This window comes from Syngnathus acus, chromosome 22 (assembly GCF_901709675.1).
Source record: "Syngnathus acus chromosome 22, fSynAcu1.2, whole genome shotgun sequence".
NCBI lineage: Eukaryota > Metazoa > Chordata > Actinopteri > Syngnathiformes > Syngnathidae > Syngnathus > Syngnathus acus.
In genome coordinates, this window is record NC_051106.1 from 5997361 (window position 1) to 6020260 (window position 22900).

General features: G+C 41.6%; 5 protein-coding genes across 10 annotated transcripts; 2 read left to right on the forward strand and 3 right to left on the reverse strand.

Annotated features, from left to right (window-relative positions):
- Positions 1 to 81: 81 nt before the first annotated feature.
- Positions 82 to 3795, reverse strand: LOC119115905 (leucine-rich repeat-containing protein 74A). Of its 3 annotated transcripts, none has more exons than XM_037240797.1 (13): positions 3191 to 3795; positions 2942 to 3114; positions 2770 to 2877; positions 2594 to 2687; positions 2360 to 2409; positions 2207 to 2288; positions 2024 to 2109; positions 1767 to 1961; positions 1604 to 1699; positions 1393 to 1536; positions 1220 to 1324; positions 988 to 1073; positions 82 to 771 (listed from the first exon to the last, which is right to left on the reverse strand). In XM_037240797.1, the coding sequence occupies exons 1-13, from the start codon at positions 3315 to 3317 to the stop codon at positions 198 to 200; spliced, it is 1920 nt and encodes a 639-aa protein (XP_037096692.1). In that variant the 5' UTR covers positions 3318 to 3795; the 3' UTR covers positions 82 to 197. The 3 variants fall into 3 exon arrangements, with proteins under 3 accessions (XP_037096692.1, XP_037096690.1, XP_037096691.1); XM_037240795.1 differs by having other exon boundaries at positions 2942 to 3120; XM_037240796.1 differs by having other exon boundaries at positions 1604 to 1695; positions 1763 to 1961; positions 2942 to 3120.
- On the forward strand, positions 3757 to 7987 carry angel1 (angel homolog 1 (Drosophila)). The gene is made up of 10 exons (XM_037240794.1): positions 3757 to 3844; positions 4364 to 4990; positions 5065 to 5276; positions 5350 to 5419; positions 5503 to 5945; positions 6138 to 6279; positions 6353 to 6475; positions 6554 to 6584; positions 6674 to 6831; positions 6899 to 7987. The coding sequence occupies exons 1-10, from the start codon at positions 3778 to 3780 to the stop codon at positions 7054 to 7056; spliced, it is 2031 nt and encodes a 676-aa protein (XP_037096689.1). The 5' UTR covers positions 3757 to 3777; the 3' UTR covers positions 7057 to 7987.
- A 132-nt stretch (positions 7988 to 8119) lies between these two features.
- vash1 (vasohibin 1) lies at positions 8120 to 10825 on the reverse strand. 2 transcript variants are annotated; one of them, XM_037240800.1, is made up of 8 exons: positions 10628 to 10825; positions 9957 to 10193; positions 9593 to 9681; positions 9473 to 9529; positions 9264 to 9338; positions 8780 to 9161; positions 8603 to 8712; positions 8120 to 8535 (listed from the first exon to the last, which is right to left on the reverse strand). In XM_037240800.1, the coding sequence occupies exons 2-8, from the start codon at positions 10176 to 10178 to the stop codon at positions 8463 to 8465; spliced, it is 1008 nt and encodes a 335-aa protein (XP_037096695.1). In that variant the 5' UTR covers positions 10179 to 10193; positions 10628 to 10825; the 3' UTR covers positions 8120 to 8462. The 2 variants fall into 2 exon arrangements, with proteins under 2 accessions (XP_037096695.1, XP_037096694.1); XM_037240799.1 differs by having other exon boundaries at positions 9957 to 10825.
- Positions 10826 to 11142: 317 nt separating this feature from the next.
- fcf1 (FCF1 rRNA-processing protein) lies at positions 11143 to 12704 on the reverse strand. The gene is made up of 8 exons (XM_037240801.1): positions 12586 to 12704; positions 12257 to 12321; positions 12117 to 12185; positions 11890 to 12038; positions 11743 to 11815; positions 11590 to 11677; positions 11417 to 11511; positions 11143 to 11329 (listed from the first exon to the last, which is right to left on the reverse strand). Exons 1-8 carry the CDS (start codon positions 12586 to 12588, stop codon positions 11281 to 11283), a joined length of 591 nt encoding a protein of 196 aa, XP_037096696.1. The 5' UTR covers positions 12589 to 12704; the 3' UTR covers positions 11143 to 11280.
- Positions 12332 to 22403, forward strand: arel1 (apoptosis resistant E3 ubiquitin protein ligase 1). 3 transcript variants are annotated; one of them, XM_037240792.1, is made up of 22 exons: positions 12332 to 12401; positions 13387 to 13570; positions 13795 to 13963; positions 14603 to 14823; positions 14932 to 15003; positions 15795 to 16021; positions 16102 to 16339; positions 16431 to 16600; positions 16684 to 16864; positions 17045 to 17289; positions 17372 to 17449; positions 17616 to 17757; positions 17816 to 17937; positions 18010 to 18085; positions 18171 to 18280; positions 18355 to 18534; positions 18676 to 18801; positions 19026 to 19155; positions 19256 to 19314; positions 19672 to 19761; positions 19836 to 20011; positions 20198 to 22403. In XM_037240792.1, the coding sequence occupies exons 2-22, from the start codon at positions 13423 to 13425 to the stop codon at positions 20298 to 20300; spliced, it is 3063 nt and encodes a 1020-aa protein (XP_037096687.1). In that variant the 5' UTR covers positions 12332 to 12401; positions 13387 to 13422; the 3' UTR covers positions 20301 to 22403. The 3 variants fall into 3 exon arrangements, with proteins under 3 accessions (XP_037096687.1, XP_037096686.1, XP_037096688.1); XM_037240791.1 differs by lacking the exon at positions 12332 to 12401 and adding an exon at positions 12670 to 12753; XM_037240793.1 differs by lacking the exon at positions 12332 to 12401 and having other exon boundaries at positions 13471 to 13570; positions 13803 to 13963.
- The last annotated feature ends 497 nt before the right edge of the window (positions 22404 to 22900 follow it).

Genomic DNA, 22900 nt, shown 5'->3' on the forward strand with positions numbered 1-22900 from the left:
GGTTGGGTGTGTTCAACAGCTGACAGAATTCCCTCGTGAATTCTTTGTGTGTGTATTTGATACTTCTGATTGAGGTCAACACTGAAAGGTGGACAGAATGATGAAGGCACGTTTGTGTTTATTCAGTTTTCCGAGTCAAGCTTGAGACACATTTATATTTTTAAAATATTGAGACACATTGGTTCTGATTATATTTTTTAAAATGTTTTGGGATTCTTTGAGTATTTTGCCATATCTTTCTTTGCTTTAGATTCCTTCTCTTTCTTGGTGTTAATCCCGAGCTGCGTGGCGTCAAGAGCAGGTCTGGACCTGGTCAGGTGGTTGACGATTGGTTGCTTAAGCTTGCTGTGGCCCATCTCTGGATTGGAGCGTACGGCCCGTGCTTGGGCAGACTGAGCGGAACCACTCAGCAGGTTGGGTTGAGAACATGAGTGTAAATTTGAAGACTTGATGAATCGGCTTGGCGTCACCCCTGCTGACATGGGCAGGTGGTCACTGCTGGGGTTGGAGACCGTACCACTGCTTGACATCACAATGTGGTGCCAAGAGCTGAAAGGAGTAGCCGAGAAGCGATGAGGCCCGGTGGAATCTTCTCTGGTGTCTCCTGGAGATATGACCACGGAGCCGTGCGGCGTCACCGCTTCCACGGCGCTCTGGAACGTCTTGAGGATGCGATCGCTCTTGTGCTTCTCTTTCTTCTGACGGGATGCGACCTTGCGCAGTTGTCGCCGGTGATTCTGCACCATCTGCTTTCTGGTATCCACCAGTCCCCTGCAGAGAACAAAATAGCTCCATGGGATCAAGCTAAATATTAACACAGACACCTCATAACGTTGTTGAGTTATAAATCAAACAGTTTGACAGCATCATTGACTAATAAAACCAGTGTTTGACGAGAGAGTTGCCACCACTAAATGTTTTATAACAATACACAGAGAGGAGTAATTGAAAAGACAAATATAAGTCAACATTATGAGACATCGTCACCTGTAGTCCACCATTCCCGTCCCGTCGCGATCGAGCCTTTGGATAAGCTCCTCAATTTGAAATCGATCCAAGGGAATGCTTGATTGCTGTTCAAATTCCAAAGGAAAGATGAAATATATTAAAAGTTTCTAGATTCTATTTTTATAGACTCTGTTGCAGTTCTTTATAAATGCACTTTGCGGTACATAAACCATCGTGTATTTTTAAAAATATGGTCAATTATTATTCAAACCTGGATTGCGTTCCTGAAATCAACCACAGAAACTCGCATGGTGGCATCTTTGTCAATCTTTCGGAAGAAATCCCACAGACGTAGCTTGCGTTGATCCAGATAGTCCTTCAATAAATGCAAAATAAATTTACGACAGACATTGGATATACTTTTCATGAGGACATATAACCAACCTGGATGACTTTCATTGGGTCGATGCGTTTTACTGGTTTCTTAGCAATAAATCCTCCAACCCCTCTGTACTGCACATCCAAACCAGGATGATCTTCGCACGTCACCTCCAGCAGATTTAAAAAGGTTTCATTGACCAATACGTTCTGCTCGGATAAAAAAATTAAATAAATAACTGGAATATACGTCATTGATGAGTCTATCTTCACTTACGCATATATTAATCTCCTCCAAGGCAGTTTTCGACATTTTCTTCACCATATTGAGAAGGGACAGTGCTCCCTCTACTGTTAGTGAATTGTAAGCTAGCTGTAGGAGCAATTAAAAAACATAATTTTATATCAGACAGTCGGCTGGTTACCACTAGTTTACTCACCATCAGTACCCGTAGGTTGTCGTTGTATTCGAGACCCCTGCAGAGCATGCTGACACCTTCATTGGTGATGCGATTGTTGTTGAGATTGAGGTGCACCAGAGTGTGATTGGATTTCAGAGCTTCACCCATTGCTAGGGCTCCTTCGTTCCCAAAACCGTTCCATGATAGGTCAAGGTGCTTTAACATTGTATTCACCTAAATATGGAGAAAGACAATGAGATCAAGTGTTATATTTTAAGACTCCGAGGCCCATGTACCTTGAGTCCGGCGCAAAACGCAACAGCTCCTTTCATTCTGAGTTGATTCCAACAAAGGTTCAGCACTTCCAGATGCTCGGCATTTGCTGTAAATATGTAAAATAGGAATAGACTTTCAACTATTATCCAACAGTCATGCCAACACATTAACAAAAACAAGTAGGTGAGCGATTGCTAGCATACCTAACAACAGTCCAAGATACTCTCCTCCGCGTCCACAAAACTTATTATGGCTGAGGTCTAATTCCTTAATACTTACATTGACCTAAATGTAAAAATATTTGCAACGTAAGAAAAGAGTGCAAGGGTCAGATGTCAGCGGATCGAAGAACTCACAGAAAAAGCTTCTGCAAAATACTTTGCATCATCGTCTATAAATCCATTTCCTGTTGGATGAAACAAAACATAATAATGACTAGCTAGCGAATATTATTGACAGTGACAATATGACATGCAATGACATTGATTGATAATATATCCAATCCAGTCATGAGTATTGTCCACATTATGAGTTCATAACAGTATAAAGAATAGAATTCAAACATTAACATCATTATATACTGTACATACCTGAAAGTTTGATTGATTTTAGTGAAAAGCTGTCCAGCAACATTTTACCCACATGCTCAGCACCAGAAGAATGAAGATGGTTGTTGGACAAGTCCTATAATATGTATGCACACCCACTTGTACCATAAATATATTTATTTTTAATTTGTTATTATTAAAAGCATTTTTCTTTATACCAAATGCTGAATGGTGAAATTAGCTTTTAGCATTTCTGCCAGATCCTTGGCTCCTTCTGCTTGGATGTCGTTGTCTGCCAGTTCCAGAGTGTTGACATGCATGTCACCCTGAGTGCAAAAGTATTGCTCTTAGTGATTGCTCTTAGTGACATGCTCACATTTTGCAACTCACCACCAAAGCAATAGCGAGTGCCTTGCACCCCAATGGTTCAAGACCATAGTGGCTGAGGGTCATGGTGGGAGAGTCGAGGTTCCGGATGAAGGAGGACACTGGAACAACACCCAACAACTTGCAGGCTTGTAGGTAGACATCAGCTACAGATGTCGAACCCAAGGTTTCGTCATCTGTAGCTTTGGGGATGCACAAAACGTTAAAAATAAATGATAATTAAGTTGAGAGCTTATGTTATAATGCACTCACCATCTAAGTCTGCGTCCAAATCATCTTCCAAGCCTCGTCTTAATGAGGTAGATGGATCATCATCCTCTAAACAGAGAGACTCAAAAGACAGAGTTGACATTTGCATTAGCTGTGAAACTAAAAACATGCAATGGAGAAACAAGGAATTTCCTGTCTAAATGGTGCCATATTCTTCATTGATGTACAAGTCTGTGAGGTGAAAGAGAACACCTTTGTGTAAATCTATCTGTCAGATGGCACGTGGTGTGTACCGCACTAAATTATGTACATGCATCCCAGACTTGTTCAGTCTGAGTAAATAGAATTGTATGAAAGGAAGAGGTTGATGGAAGACATGAGCTGGTGTCAGGGAGGATGCAAAAAATAGACTTTGATGAAAAAGGATGACACGCTGCAGCCCTCTATGGAAGAAAAATTAGTTTTTAGAATTGTTGAATTAAAGCTAAGTTTGCAACATATCTCTGAGTTCCATCAGTCGGTGTAATGAAGTTTGCTTTTATGATGAAAACTTGTTATTTAGGTCTTGACTGTGTGCTCTGCATCCAAGAGAGCTCTGATGGCGCATGCGCAGACGGGAGAAAAGAAGCATGATCAGCTGCCTGTTATTTTACGCTATGTACCCGCTATCACAGTACTTGCGTAGACGCCCCTCGGGTAAGCAGAATTGGAAAAAAGCATGTTTATGCGTTTTATTCCATGCCACCATTATATCCACCGTTGGCCAACGCGCTGCGACGCTAAATAAGCTACGTCGCTCGTGCTTAGTTTATCATGCATTTTGCTTGTAGACTCGGTAGCTTTAATTGTCACGTGCACGAGTTAAAGCTGACGTTTTGTATGATGACATGTTATTGTGCAAAGCTAAAGTGTGGAGAAAGTAATATTTTAGAGCACTACTCAACTGTCGAGTTTGGTAAACACTGGTGGGTGGGGGGACATGCTAACGCGTTAGCTTGCACCTGTTAGCAGAACTCTTTGCGTGTGACGTCACGATAACAGGGCGTGGCAATGTTTTGAGGCAACATAGCTGTTCATTTTTATATTTTGTAAATTGAATGTGAGGCCATGAGCAATTTATCTAAAATAAAAGTTATTTAGGTAAACATAAGAGTAAATGTAATACATCGGTACCCGCTTTTGTCAGTGATTCTGTATTTTGTTGCCCTCCTGTAGTTGTCAATGGCAGGGTGGTGTGTGAGAGTGCTTCTGCCACAAGTCAGATGTCCATCAATCTTCCAAAAATCCCTCCTGACCAGCGGCTCAGCCAAAGCAGTTTGTCCACCGGACAAAAGAAGGAAAACATGAGTGAACAATTTTTCAACAAGGACAATAAGACACCGGATGCAAAACTGGAGCCAGACGTAAACATGAGTGAGGCCCAATATGCAGCAATGGAGAATGCCTCAAAGGGAGTAGAAGTTAAACAGGAGACACCCAAAGAAGAAATCGGGCAAATGCACTGTCCGCTTGTCCATCCAAACACTAAAGAAACTGAATCTGAGGATGATGACTTCATCTGTCTTATAGAGGCTCTGACAAGGACGGAAAGCGCAGTCGAGCCAGGAAATGCACCCGCACAACAAAGCGAGTGCTGGGATGAATATGATCCTCTAATGTTCCCCGGTGTAGCAAACTGGAAGCAGACATCGCTTCTCTCCAGCGCTGACAATCGCCGTCATCCACCCAGCGGATGGCACTTCCCTGCGGGACCCGACGGTAAAGAGGAAATCTTTTGCCCGCGCTGGCAGTTTCCTACTCTGAGCTATCATCCATCACTGGAGCAGACAACGCCCTTTGAAGGTGCGGATGTGGCATCTTGACTCGTATCACATCTCAATTCAATATCCTTCATGTGCATTTATGTTTTCCAACAGTAATGTGGCGGTTATGGCAAGATGTCTCAACACAGCAGTCCGACACTTTCACGAAACCCTCCATGGACTTTACTGTCATGTCCTACAACATCTTGGCTCAGGACCTGCTGGAGGCCAACATTGAGCTGTACATGCACTGCTCTCGAGAAGTACTGGAGTGGAGCAACCGCTACAGGCTGATTTTGGAGGAAATACAGAAATGGGCGCCAGATGTGAGTCAAATACGACCACACAACAGTTAACAACTATTTCACACAAAAAAACACTTTTTATGTTGCTATTCAGATTCTTTGTCTCCAAGAAGTCCAGGAGAACCACTATCAAACACAACTGCAGCCTTTTCTGACCCAGATGGGTGAGTCTTCTAAATTATTTGCTTATTGTTGATGGATATCAAGTTCCAGATTTCACTCAAATGTTCTTCTGATGGTTTTCCAGGCTACAACTGTGTCTACAAGCAGCGCACGGGGAACAAGACGGACGGCTGTGCCACTTGCTACCGCAGCAGTCGCTTCTCCGAGGTGTCGGTCAAGCCCGTAGAGTTCTTGAGACCCCAAACTAAGCTGCTGGACCGACACAACGTGGGCATCATCGTGCTGCTTCGGCCTGTTGTCTATCAGGGGTCAGAGGTCACGTCGAAGGGATCCTTGCTGTGCGTGGCCAACATGCACCTGCTGTTTAATCCCAGGAGGGGCGACATCAAGCTAGCCCAACTAGCCATAATGCTGGCCGAAATCAACAGTGTGGTGAAAACGTGGAAGAATAAAGGCGAACACTGTAACGTCATCTTGTGCGGGGACTTCAACTCTGTGCCGAGGATGCCTCTTTACCAATTCGTCACCACCGGGGAACTCGATTTCCGAGGACTGCCGACATGGATGGTGAGACTCGACCACTTAATGGACACTTCATTAGGTACACCGGCAGTTTTGGAACTGAAGCTTGATCTTCAGAACTGTGAGGCAGATGTGCTAACCACTAAGCTCCCATGTTATCGAAACTTTCAATAACGATGTTTCATTTATTTTGCCGGGGGCGGGGTTTATCGACTCACTTTCAGTTTTCTCCAACAGGTGTCGGGTCAGAAGGATTTTTCACACAAAGCTACTCACGACGTACTGCGTGCTCCTCTATGGCCCGACTGTCTTGGAATTTCTGACCGATGCCAGTATGTGGCTTCCGGTGAGGTGAATGCAAGCCACAATCCAGTCACAGGTCAGTATTTTAATTATGTTCTCTACGAGCAATAACAATAAATGATTAATTGTATTGATTGTGATTTTTCAAGCCCCTCCTGGTGGAAAACGTCACTACAGCCACGACTTCCTCTTGGAACTGCGCTTTTGTCCACTTTCTTGTATTCGTCCAAGTGATTTACCATTTATTCCAGGTTTCACTGACAACAATCTAGGTAGAGCTAAAAATATACGCTCGCCGCCAAATGCACAATGCATTTTATTCATATTCTTTTTTCTTTTTTTTTTGAAAGATGTGTCAAGCAGAACTCAGACAGATTTTAGGTTTGTTATACCGAAATACTCTTCGTCTAACAGAAAGTCTCTTAATCGCGATGCACAACATAATTTGTTGTAATGTTTGTGTGTGATAGTTTTCAACACAAAATCACACACCAGTTAGACCTGGAGTCCGCCTATGAACACACATTCGCCGATTCTGCTGACCCAGAAGTCACAACGCTGCACTCTGAAGGCGGAGCCATCGTGGACTACATCTTCTATTCCCCTGAACGCATCTCAGCTGGAGCAGGTATGAATCACATCACATTCAATATTTGCATTATTTTGGTAAAAATCATTTTTGTTTTGCTTATTAGGCCAATTTGGTTGCGAAGGTCTGAAGTTGCTTGGCTATCTCTCGCTGCTATCTGAGGAAAGCTTATGTTCCATGGAAGGTCTTCCCAGCTACATATTCCCATCTGATCATCTCAGTCTTGTGGCGAAATTTCAATTGGACTTGAACACACAGTGTTAAAAGCGGGTCTTGGAGATAATTTTGTAGTGGGCAATATTGCTCTGTTGTCTTTTGTTGTGCATATCCTCACTTGGGTTTCAAGTTAAAGGAGACGTGAAGCAAAAAGGTTTGAACATTTCTATACGCTGTAGTAATAATAATGACCGTTGCGGTTGACAATTTGCACATTTTATTGTATTTTTTTTTATTGTAAGTATTTAAAAAGTGTTACTGTATTGAATACATGATTTTTTTTTTTCCATTTGCTTTCATTAAACGTTTTATTCAGGACAATGTAATTTAGTCTGGAAATGTTGGTGACAGATCTTTTTTTTTTTTTTTAATGCTTTTGCCTTAATAGTCCACCACTGTGGATTTGAATCAAATACTCGAGATGCGATTGAGGGATGCCATGTTTGTCACATGAGTCGATATCCTTTGAGCGGTGCAAGTAAAAAAAAAATGTCATGCATGGTGGACATACCAAAGACTATTTCATGGATGTGTAGTTTAATGTGCACTACTTTGACCTTAATGCTGCTTGCCTGCTTGTCTGCATTGCTTTTGTAACATCTAATATATTCATACAAGGAAGAAAGAAGTGGGTCAGCAAATTTTTCTTCCTAACAAGGTGCCGTCTGTTTCCCAGTGTCATAAACAAGGTCGAGTGTTTTTGCATCTGGAGAGAAGAATGGACGTTAGAGATATGTTTATTGAAGCGTGGAAAAAAAAAAGACAACACAAACATTTAGTCTGTGGCAATTTAATAACTACGTGTTTTCCATGTGGAGTATTTTACATATGACGAGAGTGACGTATAAAACAGCAGAACTTGATAGTTCTCAAAAGTACAAAGATAAAAAGTGCAATCAACTAATAGCATAACTGACACCTTTTTGGAAGTGTTCACTTGTTAAGGCAAGTAAAAAAAAAAAAAAAAAATTGCTATAAAGAAAGCATGTTTATGTACACAAGCAAAGCTACAGTACAACCAAATTTCGACTATAAAAGGACATCTTTTTTGTAGACTTCTTTTCAACGACATGAAAGTGACGTCTTTTAACTTTTCAACCAAAACCAGACATTTTTTTTTTTTGGACAGGGTGAAATTTTCAACATTTTCCCAACCAGTTTTTGCTGGGTGGGAAGGCACAAGGGTCATTTATGATCACCACACTAAGCAGTCTTGGATTAGATGTAAATTGACACATGCTAACATACATAACAATGACACTGATGATATCAAGTAGCACATTTATGTCGATTGATACTCTTAACTTTTATGCAAGGTACGGTGGAATAGTTAGTCAAAATGTTGACACACAACAGCACCAGTTATGCAACTACAATGTTCAAGAAGTCATTAAAAAATAGATATGACAACTTAACAGTGAATGCGGCTCTTTTTTTGGGATGAATTTGAGGTTTCACACACGAATCTGATACATGTTCATGTCTCCAGATGCTTTCTGTTCCAAAGTTTTCTTTTCTCCAGATGGGCTGAAACCAAAAAAGAAATTTAGCGAGGAAATAATTAAGAGGTAAAGTATGCATTTGAGAATCATACCGTCTGTCAACACGGCTGACCCTGCGAATGGGGCTTCCTTGTCCTCTGAGTGGTGAACCCATGCTATTTCTCCTGTCTTTGGTAGGAGAAGAAGGTGCAGGCTTTCCTATCTGCGGACAAAAAAAACCACAGCCCACTTTAGAATGTGCCCATCAAGACGAATGGCACTGAACCAACCTTGAGCCTCATATCCCGAGTATGCCTCTCCAGCTCTTTCCTCAGCTCCTCCTTGCTCAGAGCGTCCACATCCAGGACGGAATGCTTCCACTCGATCTGCTCCACGCTGTGAGGGTCACGCGACACATATTGGCCGATCTTGACCTTTCGTAGGGTGTGCCAGTAGCCCCTGTAGGCCTCTTTAAAGTCCTGCACCAAGTCCATCAGTGTACGATACTCCAGGGGCTTGAACATGAGGTCCTCGCGCCGACTCATGCCCAGCGCACCGAAGCGTCCGCCGCTGTGGACTCCCAGCACGATGTGGTAGAAGTAGTTCCCTGAGAACTGAGACTTAAAGCTGAGGGGGAAACGCTCCACAGCCGGCATGCTGTTGGTGAGGTGACTTTGTAGAGCTTGGTCAAGGATATGTCTTGAACAACAATATTGTTTTCGCTTCATTTTTCATTAGCTGAACTTTTGTTTTTATTTTCCACAGTAAAGATACATTCCCAGGATAACTGCTTCCAAGCATTTGATTGGCAGGGCTTCACGTGTCATCTCCTTGGCGATGTCCATCAACCTGTGGAGGACAATGTGACAACAAGATGGCCCATAATCCAAATATTTGTACTATGATTAGAATTAGTTGCTGCTTATGTCTAATACAAAACCTATTCACACGTATCAAGGTAAAACAAAATAAAAATTGCCTACGCGGTAAGAGGCCGGCTTTTCTTGATTTCAAAAAACTGTGTCCCGGTGTGATTGTATCTGGAGGTCATAGTTAAGGCAGCAAATGTGATCAATAGTCAGTGCTCTGTTGTCAAAGGATACTGTAATTCCCTGATATATTTCTGTATGGCTTCCAGGCGCAATGGAATTGCGGTGGTAGGCTGGTATGTAGGCACACTTGGTATTGGAATCTGCAAGACAGAGAGGCAGTTGGTTATATCTGCAAGACCTCCATGGAACATACAGTCGGTGGAAATATCTCGACACTCGGTGTGCACTTCACAAGGACAGTTTGTACAATTAGGACAAGTGTGTGATTGTGTACAAACACATCAGATGATCAGCTCCATGACGGAATGGTTAAAATGAACCTAAATTAGGTTGGGTTCAAATGAGGTCTTCTGCTGCACAACCACTCTGTCCAGAGTCGAAATATTTCTGAACCTAACTTCATTTATAAGTTTACCTTGGCCAGGTCAGTCGCACCACGGATGCTCTTCCCCAAAGCATCGCCGTCTGGGTGGATCCGACCCACGTGGCGCCACATCCTCTCCCAGGTGTCCTCATCCATGGGGAGGCCATTTCGGTTGACGTAGAAAGGGACTCCTCCATCTCTCAGCTCTTCTTCTCCTTCATCCTCCTGCTCGTCATCCCTCTCCTCCACTGAGTCCGCCGTGGCACTCAGCATCCCACTGACGGAAACCTGGCACGGGGAATGTACACGGCAATTCTTTGGACTGCTGCCTGGTGGTTCTGCTTGCAGGTTTGAAGAGATTTGCTTTAGAGAGCACTGTTACGTCCTCCAGCTTATGGAACTGCTATCTCCAACGGGTTTCGAGGTATTATGATTCATAATGAGGTAATCTAAAGTAGCAGCGGAATGAAGTGCACCACTTAATTTTTTGACTCCATATTAATTTGAAAAATATTTTCCATTTATTGGTCACCTGTAATAAAAATGGTTAAATGAATGGTTAACCTATTTAAATGACTAAAGGTACACAAAGCAGCCTGCTCTTTAACATTTAATGTAAGAGGATTTGGCAAGCAGACAAAAGTCTCTTTAGGAAATGACTAATTCCCATAATTCCCAGTCCATTCGGATGTCCTTTGAACAAAAGATACCCATCAAATGACCTGCTCGTCCGACAATCCAATTTTCCACGTCAGTCGTTCACTTCTTTTGCGTTTCTTACTAAAAACCTGTACATCCTTTCAGGGATTATTGTTTCAAAATGCTACTTGGTTCTTACAAAGCCGAAGCGTGATGCTTCACATCCGATTAGACGCTCCGATCGACACTCCCTGACTGCTCTCTACTGCGCATGCTCACAGCCAGGAGGATGAGCTCAGTTTTCACGAGGGGTGCGTTCAGGCACACTCGTAAAACGTAATAATCACTAACACTGAGATTGTAGCGAATTTAACCACATTTGCGTTTGTAAAGAAGATAAATCAACAGAAAAGCATTGTAACATTTTGAAGGGGTAAAAATAAACAATAACGACTAAAGTAACTGTCAACAAGATTATAATACTTTTTAACAATCTGATTATTCTATATTTTAAGCCCTAATAATAAATTCTAAAAATATTTCACTTTGCATGTACTAAATCATAAAAACATTTTAAAAAAAATCTGACTTCAAGACGAATTGCATGAAATAATTTATTGAAACTGCATGATCCACATTTTTAATAGAAACACAATTTTTTGCAGTTCAAACTACTCAAAAAAGTTTAATGTAGACAAAAGAAAGGTTATTTACAACTGCACATTTGTATGTATAACTAAAACCTTGGTGCACCGTAGTCATCTGGCATCCTTTCAATGTTGTACCTGTGTAAAAAAAAAAATAAAAAAAAAAATTGTATCATGCGATTACTTTTGTGAGTTCTACTTAGTCCAAGTGTAGACCGACGTTACCTGTGATTTGAAATGTACATAATGGGCACTCCGGGGATCTTCCTGATCCTTCGCTTCAAATCTCTATCCACAGTAGCCAGGATGTAACACTTGTGCTGCAGAAATAATATGAAATAGTTATCACATCTACGAAACCAGAAAACATGTTGTTCTGCTAATAGCAGATGTTATACCTGTGTTACCCTTTGGACCAGACAGTCATCAGCGTATGTTCCCGCGTGTGTACAAGGCAAGCGCTCGAATCTCGGATCCTTTGCAATCCTGCAATGCAAACACTTACATGACATTGAAATGAAATGGGTGAAGACATGGGAAGTTGCTCATACCTGAGCGCAACTCTGTATTTCATTCCAAGTTTTTCAATTTCAGCCATCACACAGTCGGTTATATACGGAATACCTGGATTGGAACAAAACAATTGCTGTTAATAAATCTTTATAATAAAACGATTGAAATTTGACAATCATGCTTACATTTGGCATACAGACAGTCCATCATGGACTGAACAATGTCCAGTTTGGCCTTGATGGAGAAGTTGATGAAATTGGTGTCGATTAGAACGTGGTACGGTGGACCGAGCTGAGTGTTGTATTGGAAGAACAAACACGATGCATACTTGGGGCTGTGCAAAGAGATAAGAGACTAATCAAACAACCAGGTCATAGTCCAGGTCATAGTGAAAATTCAACTGGCCACCTACACTTCTCTCTCCTTCAGCGCTGAAGGATCCTTTTTCTTTTCTTTGGCTTTGTGGCGATCTTTCTCATTTCTGCAAAACGAGTGTGAGTGTCTTTTAAATTCAAATTAATAACCATAAAAGGACAACAGAAAACAACTCACACTCGTTGATCTTTCAAGCTGATCATCCGTTTCATTGCAGCAAACTTCTTTTTTTTCTGTTTCGGCTACATGAGGGGGGAAAAAAAATCATTCTTGGTCATGTTGTACTTCGCACAAAAAAGTCATCCTTAACGTGGAGATAAACGTATGTATGCTCGTTATTACCGATTTCCATTTTCGTATCGTAAGACGCTAGGCTAACAGTGTTAGCTCGAAGCATTGATCTGCCAAAGCTTCGCCAACTAATCAACACAAACTAACGTATTAAACACAACAGACTAAACTCTCGCAACATTATGCATGTCCGCACATACACAAAGTGTACATACCATGCTTGAAAATAATGATTTAATCCCTGACGATCCACTGACGGAATGCTACAGTGGCCCTCGTGTGTGGCGACACAGTTGTGACGTCATCATTCGTCGACGCGCTTTGCGTATTTTCCGGTTGTTAGGTGCACGGACTGCACTGTGGTGATGCGAGAAATATCCGAGGTAAAAATGCTATTTTTATTAAAATGTGCGAAACACCTTGTTGAAAGGTTGTGAATGTTATCGTTTATGCGTACGATGTGCTTCTTCCTACATGTCTTGGTCTTTTATTGACTTATTTGACGCTGTTTGCTAGCTTTGTGCTTACTGTTGTTAGCGTCATAGCTACCCGGTTTTCACCTTTGAGTTGACCGAAATGATGTATTTGTGCATTCTTTGCATCTATTTTGCCAAGTTGCTAAAGTCGATTATGTAAACTAAACGATTCCCTTTCCCGTGTGGTATTTTCGTCATATATTGTCTAAGAATAACCCCTAGCCAACACGTCATGAAAGCTTTTTGTGACGTCATAAACACCTGTCCTCATTCTGTTGGATTTTGTAGAGGTCAATCAGGTAACTTCTTCCAGGTCATTGAAATCGTGTCAAACAAAAGGGCTATTGTTATTCTCTCATTTGCCCGGCTAGTCCTTGATAGTGCCTTATTAATATTCATGTTCGTGTAGTTGAACCAATCACAATGCAAGCTTCTTGCAACGTTAGGTTTAGAATGAAGTGTTTCCTCAAAACCACTTCTTAACTGTTGTATTTCTCGTCATGCTTTGCAGTGCAATCATTGTTGTTGTTCTTTCACCAGGAAATTAGATAGTCAGGGCAGGGGCACTATGGTCTGATGGACCGCCGCTTCTTCCTGACCTTCCTAATCTGCTCCGCACTGTGGATCTTCTTCTGGGAAGTGCGCTGGAAGAAAGGCAAAGACGGTCAGATTGAGGAATGGCTACGAGGACACCGTCTCTCTCATTACAAGCATTTGTTTGAAGGTCAGTGTCCATTGGGCTGTTGATAAAATAGACAGATGTATTTGTTACACGGCCCTCCAGAAATGGTAGAAAATAATTCGACTGGAAGTTGTCTCATTCGTATAACAGAACATCGCCTTTGCCATGTGCCCCCTTAAGGGAGGGAGGACTTGTTTTAATGTGTGAAACTAATTAGTGCATTTTCTGGCTTCTTCATAGACAATTTTGATATGGTACTCTGTTAGATGTGCAGACACTGGAGGAGCTAAGTCTGAGTGTACTGAGTCGCTTGGAAGAGGTGGTGAAGGAACAACAGAGCTGGAGGGAAATCGCTGAGGCTCACATTCGACTGCTCCGAGACTTTGCCTTTCAGGAGTGGCTTTGTTCTCAGAACCTAGGACATTTTTACAAAACGTAAGTTCATCGGAATGCTCCGAGGAAATTTGCTGCATTAACACAGACTTCTATTGAGGGAATCAAATTTATTACGGTGGGAAACTATCAATGAAAAGTTATGTTATATGGCTATGCTTTTAGTTACTTCATTTACCTAATCGGTTATTTCTTACATAGCATTTTTGTTTATGAATGGCGAATTTAATGAATTATTCCACATTTTAATCGGCAGACTAATTATATATTTAACCAAGATTAGATTTGATCAATGAACAAAATATAATTGCCTAAATAGTTTTATTTATAAATATATATATATGTGTGTATGTATATATTAAGTGTAAATGTATTAACCCTATTAACCGGACTATAACTCGTATCAGCAATACATTGTGAAGAAAACCAGTCACACTGGACTATAGACCAAATTTTTCTTTTTTTTAAATGCTGTATTATTCAGAATTTTATAAGGCAATATAAAAAGTTTATAAGTCATGTCATTTACCCCCGTTGTCACAGTTAATGTGAAAAAATGGGAAAAAATAACAAATATTTACTTGTAGAAATCCCGCTGAATGGATCAGGCGGTGATAATATTTGTGCATGTTCAAAATTGAACGTTGGCATGCATGAAATCCCTTTTCTGATCCGCTACAGGCTGAAGACTTTGGGTTATATGAATCTGGACGATCTGTCACAGTTCAACAGTCAGCTGCCCCTTTCCCTGGCCGCCTGGGGGTACTACTACGAAGACTACGTCAGGTTGTCCACCGGCATCAAGATCCTCCGGACCTCACGGAGAAGTCGTGACCAGGACTACGAAATCCAGTTGGTGCGCAGTCTTGCTGAAAGGCGTCTGAATGAGAAGTGGTCATTCGGTGAGATCGGTTTTTCATTTTGTCCTTCAAGTACGAAGACCATATTGGCCCACTTAAAGTCATCACACCATTGTATTTTATTTTTTTTCTTCTTCATGTCTTTTGCAGCGGGTGCGCTCCTATTCGGCTGTACTGTGGCACTGTGCTTCTTGATAAGGGACCTCATGTTTTACGTGATTGGTGAGTCCATATTGAAGATCACAACTTCTATTTAAGCAACCAGGGTGTTTTGTTTTCCGATGGAAATTTGATTCCCGCAAATATAAAAGCTGTCGTCTAGATTGTCAGACTTTACCTTGGTGTACTGTATTTTTATTTTTGAGAATGACCCATCACATGGACCACCGTCTTTATGTCCCTAATGTAATTGAAGTGTTTTTATTTATTTTTTCAGTTGTCTTCCTTGGCTTTAGAGTACAGTGAGCAATTATAAGTTATGATGAACACATGATAGGACACCAGGAACACAGTTTTTCTTTTCTGTGCTCTTCAATGAAGTCAAACGTCGGAAACCTCAGTGCGAGTCTAATTTAACGCCGGTTGATAAAAGGACCCATTTTAAAGCAGCGTGTTGCGATGACAGGAAACGGCTTTTAATTCGTTTGCTTTTATTAGAACTGCACTTCTGATGTCCTCCGTTGACTCGGATTTTGTTTGTTTGCTTTGTGCCCGAAGGAAGGTTTGCCTTATTATCACTTTTGAAAATCATTTACTGGCAAAGCAACCAACATTCGATCGAGAACTGGGCTGACCCCTTTCTTAGAAGAACATTAATAACGAGCCCCGAGAAATTGAAATTCACGATAAGACCATTTTGAATTTGTGTTAGATTTACAAAATCTATTGTGCATGTCGAGCCATCAATATAGAAAAGACTGATGAGCTTCGATCCAATTATTGGCAGGATCCAGGCAAAGCACTTGTCGAGTTGTAATTCTTCTCCCTTTGTGTCTCCTCACATCATCCTGCAGGTGGAATTACTGTTTCCATCATTGCATTTGTCTTCACCATCAAGTTCCTGTGTGAGCTTGCAGCCCGGGTTGTCAGCTTCCTGCAAAATGAGGATCCGGGCCGGCGCGGCGACCGCAGCATCTACGACTATGTGCGGGGCAACTACCTGGATCCGCGCTCCTGCAAAGTGTCCTGGGATTGGAAGGAGCCACAAGAAGTGGGGCAGACGATGAGCTTCAGAGTCCAAGTATTGATCTGCTCTCGGGCTCTAAACGTCACTCACCGACTTTAATTGTGACACTCATCTGCGATTTCCTTTCTTCTCAGCTGTTCTACAAGAACGGCCAACCTTTCCCGGCACATCGGCCCGTTGGCTTGAGGGTCAACATTACCCACATTGAATTGGCTCTGGATATCCCTGTTACACAGGAGGTCTTAGTAGAAACAGAGTCACACGTGGTCAAAGTCACTTTTACCGTGCGCAAGGCTGGCCGCTACGAAGTCGCCGTCAAACTTGGTGGCCTCAACGTGGCCTACAGCCCTTATTATAAAATCTTCCAGCCAGGTTGGTTTTAATGGACTATATTTAAACTTCTTGCATTTTAAAAAACAATTTTTTTAACTGATGACTCGTCATTGTTTTTGTTCCACTCCAGGTACAGTCGTCCCATCCAAGACCAAGATAGCCTACCATTTCTCCACGCTGGTGCTAACACACAGCAAGGTGCACACACTGCAGATTGAGCCCAGAGATGAATATGGAAACCCCACCAGTAACTCCACATCACTCACAGATGAGGTCAACTACAGCCTTCACATGCACTCTGTAAGGGAGCATCTTCAATTTCGGAAAAAATGGGAATTTGAAAGCTCGCCGCCATTGCTCTGTCATCGTTATTTGTGTTGCAGCTGGGCACGGTGGATGACGACAGCATGGAGGGCATCTTCAGTAAGACGGTGGCCCTCAATAAGCAGCAGTGTCAGGTTCTGATGAAATTGACCTTGTGGAAGACCGGTTGCTTCAGGGCCCGCATCGCTTATATGGATCAGCCGCTCAGCAATGGGGAATTTGACATTATTGTTCTCAATGGTGGGTAAATTGAATTCAATGTGTTTGTTGCAATTCTCCTATTTTGTAATTTTATTTTTTCAAATATATGTAAAATATATTGTCATCTAAAAGGTGTTAAAAAATAATTAAAAAAAAAAAAGATCAGTCATTTCCTGCACAGTTGCTCAAGCGTGCTGCAACTTTTTCCTTGACTGATAGAGAATGAGAAGGCCTACGTGGAGAAGAATGTGTCCACTCCGGGCAACAGCATCTACTTTGAGGCATACCTCTACAGCAACGGGAACTACAGCAGCTCGCCGTGGCAACTACCCCCCTCCTCTTTGCTGGCTCCACAGAGGAGGCCATCCATGGGGGAGGAAGAGGACGAGCACGACTCTCCTGTGGAGGGCCAATCGGAGAAAATCAAGAAACCAAAAAAGGTCTACTGTTACATATCGTCAAAGGTAAGTGCATCGACAGAGCCCAAAACCTATCGGAACATTTGTAGCTATGTACGATATTTATACTTTTTATTTTTTTTAACAGCAACTATCTGTGAAGGAGTTTTACCTGAAAATTATTCCATGGCGCCTTTTCACTTTTAGAGTTTGTCCTGGAACAAAGGTAAATAAAATGTTTTTTTTTTTAAACCTTTAAGACTCAACCCACCTTAAATGTAAACATTTTTTTCTACTCAGGTTATGCCAACAATTTTTTTTGCCTTAAAAATGATGCAGTAAACTGGATTGAGTTTGACACGGAATCATCCTGCCAATTTCTCGTCTTTCAGTTTACCTATCACGGTCTGGACCCCGTTCACAAGTATTTGACGCTCGTGGTGGATGATGGAATACAGGCACCTGTGGAGCTCACTTGCAAAGAAAGAAACATCATGGCTGCCACCTTCATCCGCTTTCTTCACAAAAACCTAGGTTTGTTTTTCAAGTTTAATTCATGAGTTCGCTTTTCTAACACTTATTTTGTCCACAGGCGGCTCCGAAACGTTCCAGGACAAGGTGAACTTCTTTCAACGTGAACTCAGGCACATTCACTCAAGGCGACCTCGCACCAAGATCTGCCTAAAAATCATCCGGCACTCCATTCTTGATTCAGTGAGTGTTTTTTGTATCCAAGAGTAGATAAGGTGATTTATGAACTCTTTGTGAAAAATCTCCCTATGTCAGTCCCTGAAGGCAACGCGGAACTTCTCAGTGTCAGATTGGAATAAAAACTTTGAGGTGCTCTTTCACGATGAGGAAGGTAAATCAAAATAGTTTAAGACAATCGTAAATAATTGCTACATTTCCTTGGAATGCCAGAGTAACATTTTGATGATGCTCTGCAGCTCTGGACTGGGGAGGGCCTCGCAGGGAATGGTTTGAACTGATATGCAAGACTCTCTTCGACACGTCCAACCAGTTGTTCACCCGCTTCAGTGACAACAACCAGGGCCTGGTGAGTTGCATTCACTTTGTGGCTTTTTAATCTCAAACAAAAAGTCACGACATGGTCATTCGCTGGTTATTCAGGTGCACCCAAATGCCGAGCGACCGGCACACTTGCGACTGAAAATATACGAGTTTGCCGGCCGCGTCGTCGGGAAGTGCCTGTACGAGTCTGCGCTCGGCGGGGCTTACAAGCAACTAGTCCGAGCTCGCTTCACGCGCTCTTTCTTGGCCCAAATCATTGGTCTCAGGATGAATTACAAGGTATGAAATATTACACCTGCTCTAATTTAAGTTTTAGCCACCAGCTGCTCTGCATCTAAACATTTCAAAAGCTGACCCCGATCACTATTGCGAAGACAAAATGTTTATTTCAACATTTCTTGTCCTCCTCCACATGTGTAGTACTTTGAAACGGATGATCAAGAGTTGTACAAGACCAAAGTGTGTTTCATCTTGAACAACGACGTGAGCGAAATGGACCTGGTGTTTGCTGAGGAGAAGTACAACAAGTTGGGACAGCTGGAAAAGGTGAGGGCCTTTATTTTTTAAAAATCAATACGCCGTTTTGCAGGTGATAGCATCGGTAACGCAAACAAAAGAGAAGCCAGGTTGTTTAATTGGTAAAATGATTTTATTCCTAATGAAAGAACATTTAAGGTGGTGGATCACTGTAGCTTAGCAATTTTGCTTTCTCACGGATTCTGGCCAAATGCTTTTCCATCTGTGAGTTTTAGTATTTGTTTTTGCCTCAGGTGGTGGAGCTGATCGCAGGCGGAGCCCAAATTGCAGTTACCAATGAAAACAAGATTCATTATCTCAACCTGCTGGCCCAATATAGACTGGCCAGTCAGGTGAGGGATGAGGTGGAACACTTCCTGAAAGGTACGCAAAAGCTTCCTGCTATTTTCTCGCCCCCACCCTCGTGCATCTTTTTCAAGGGAATGTACACATAACGAGTGTAATGTTTCCACATCTATCGCAGGTTTGAATGAATTGGTTCCAGAAAACCTGCTAGCCATATTTGATGAGAACGAGTTGGAGGTATGTGCTTTTTGAGATTGAAATGGGAGCTATTATTGAAAAGCAACTTTTTATTTAATAAGAGACAGATTCGGGAGTTTGTGCCTGCTGGCTCGGCCTGCCCTTAAGTGTGAAACCTAAAATCTCATAAAATGTGTCTGGTGTTTAAAAACAAACAAACCAAAAAAAAAAAAAAAAACATCACAAGACGCAAGTCATTATTTATTTAGGCCAATCTTGAAGATTGAGTATGAAATTAAACTGCTTTGGAATCATAATTTGTAGTGATAACATTATCATTGACAATTTATTTTAAGGGGTTGGTGGGGCATTAATTGCTTCAGTTTTTTTGCTTTGTGCTTTATTTGTTGTTTTTAGTTGCTGATGTGCGGCACTGGTGACATAAACGTGCAAGACTTCAAGGCCCACGCCGTAATCGTGGGCGGATCGTGGCATTTCCGGGAGAAGGTCAGCCGCTGTCTCCTATTGTCTTCGCCTCAAGCCAGACAACGCTTATCAGTGTCCGCTTTCGTCCCCCGCAGGTGATGAAGTGGTTCTGGGCTGTGGTATCCAGCTTCACTCAGGAGGAGCTGGCTCGCCTCCTGCAATTCACCACCGGCTCCTCGCAGCTGCCCCCCGGAGGCTTCAACACGCTGTGCCCCTCTTTCCAGATCATCGCCGCCCCCACACAAAGTACCCTGCCCACCGCACACACCTGGTTAGTACAGAACATATGAATAATTATTTTTGCAGTATGTGCATGATGAGTCTTCTATTTTTGTTTAATGTTTTGTACTTTGAAACTCAGACATTAAATGCATAACAGACTTCACAGAAGGTCAATTCATACCTAATTTCTATCTAAAAATGATTTTTTTTTGTTTTGTATTTTTCCCGTGTGCAGTTTCAACCAGCTGTGTCTCCCCACCTACGACTCGTACGAGGAGCTGCACAAGTTGCTGAAGCTGGCCATCAGCGAGGGCAGCGAAGGTTTCGGGATGCTCTGACGGTACTCTGGAGAGACCGGCCACTCGTCAAACCCCTTGCAAAGACTCGTTAGGACGGGAAGGGGTCGCAGGAAAGCTCCCAGACGACTGCGCTGGAATCCTATGAACTGGTGTATGTACATAAAAACTTTTCTATTAGGAACCCACAAACTGTAGAAAAAGAGGCTAGAATTTGAGCTTATCTGATTTTTCTGGATGACACTAGAGCAAAAAGGCCTTGAGTATTATTGTACAAACTGAGGAAGACTAAAGTTGAGGCAGCAAACTCACATGGGATGTGGCTGCCGTCTGCATCGCGAGCACTTTGGCCTTAAACCATCAGGGACTTGACACGTGTTTGTAAATATATACCGTCGCTTTTATTTACTTGTACATATACACGTGTGCACACGGGAGGATTAGGGCCACACAAAATAAAACTAACATTGGAAAACGAGACGAAAATTAGTCTGAAAAAAAAAGAAGCCATAATAACTGAAGAATAAGGTTGAAATTTCATGAGGTACTTTCATCAGTAAAGGTGAACTATTTGATAATAAACAAATTCATGTCATCAAGTTGAGTATGTTAGGGTTCCACTAGTTTTACTTAGTTCCACTTACATTCTGATTTAATTGTTTAACAATGAACAATATGACCGGTCTCATGCTTGTACAATTTAATTCCAGTTATACACCATTTTTTTTCAGAACCTTATAACGTCGTTCCTGAAATAGAATAATAATCATCTTTATTACTTTAGTCAAAACAATTTTCTTTTTCTTTTTCCTCGTAACATTCTGGCTTTACGTTGATAGATTTCTTTTCAAGTGTGGTCTTAATACTCCTTTTGTGTTTAAACACAGCGGACGTTTTCCTCTCATGTGACCTTTTATGAAGAAGGGTTTTGATTCATTTGAAAGTTTAATATATTGACAGCTTTTTTGGGGGTGGCGTCACATTTAGAAGAACCCACTCTCTTGTTTGTGTCTGTTTTTAGCTTGTTGTGTTTCCGAGGAAATATTTTATGTTGACCCACCCTTCTGTTTTAGGAGCGGTAACGGGTTTTGTGTTGAGTATTTTTTTAAAGGCTGCCTTATCCATGCTTGGCCTCTGATTGTATCCAGAGACGTGTACAGGTGAGCGGCACGGTCGAAAACAAATTGTTAGATAGCACGCAGGGCTTAACAAGGCGTGTTTTCTTTTTTTTTTTTGTACCACTCCCGGCCTTTTATGGCTTTACCTCAGCATCTCCTATTGGCCGCCTATGCATCACATGACACAAGTGTACAGTGGCTTTGAGCAAACGCACAGTTTTCATAGCTGCCTCCTTTCCCGCAGTACACACCTCGTTGTTGATCCCGCCCCAAGCTATTTATTTTTAGAAGAATCTTCCCTATCTTAAATACTGCTGAGTTGAAATGTAACAATAGATGTAAATTCATAAAGACAAACGTGAGGATGCTCCCAGCTCCCCTCAAGGATACTGAATGTAGTATTTCAATTTAAGCATCTAAGAGATCTTAACACCAGAGCGAAGCAAATATTATTTTTTTTACGGAAAGCTTTTGTTTTGTGCAATGTAGGTTTATTAAAAAAAAAAAAGGTTTTTATGTGCTTAACATGTAACCTCAGCACTATTGTAGTGTACTAATAGGTTTTTTTGTTTTCCAAACTTCTAAAGCCCCAATGAACTGAATTAAGAAAAAACATGGAGTTGTGCATTAGTGATTTCATGACCGCTGACTGCTCTAGTAACGTTCTTTTTTTTTTTAAATAGGTTTTAGATTTCTTTTTTTCCCAGATATTTATTTCTTCCCTCTTCCCCAGTAATTTTTTTTTTTTATATTGCCGAGTGTCATCACTCCAGCCTTCACCAGAGCTCTTTACAGGATAAAAATCAAACAAAACATTTGAAGAAAAGAAATCTAAAACCTGCTCAAGTTTCTTAATGATTGCTAGATTAGACATCTTGTGGACTGTTAGCTGTTTATATTTCACCTATATAATATGACATTTAAGATAAGGCGCTTATTTTTTTTTTACAGCAGGCCTCTGATGATGAATGTTTGGGATTTCCTGTAGTTGCTTTGTTAATGAGAATAAAAATAACAAAACAATGGACTCAATGTATTTGAAATGAATTTGGAAAAGAAAATACAGAAAAAAATAAAAGTATAAAAATGTTTTGAAAAAGAATGCAGGATTCAGACAGCAGGGGGCAGTGTCTCCACATGGAAGCTAGTTCCTTAGCCTTTCCTTGAGCAAACCAGTCTGGAGGTGACCTTGAATCTGTTCATAGAAGAGCAAGATACCTTACACAGACATATTGTGAATATACTAAACTGAAGTTAATTTTCATGTGGTCCAAAACGTCCTGCACAACCAATCTTTTTTTTTTTTTTTTTTTTAGAATGAATTGAATTTCCAGGAGGTGGACATGCATTTGTAGTCTGGCCAAAACAGACAAGCAGATATGCATCTTGAAGTACTTGTGAGGCGGGTAGTCCGGTCTTATTTGGTCCCAGCATGCACCTGGTGATTTGCATAATGCCCCCTCTCAAATTCCCCCCTAGGAATGCTTGCTAAAGAGGGTCCGCAAATCAGTCATCCTCTGGCAC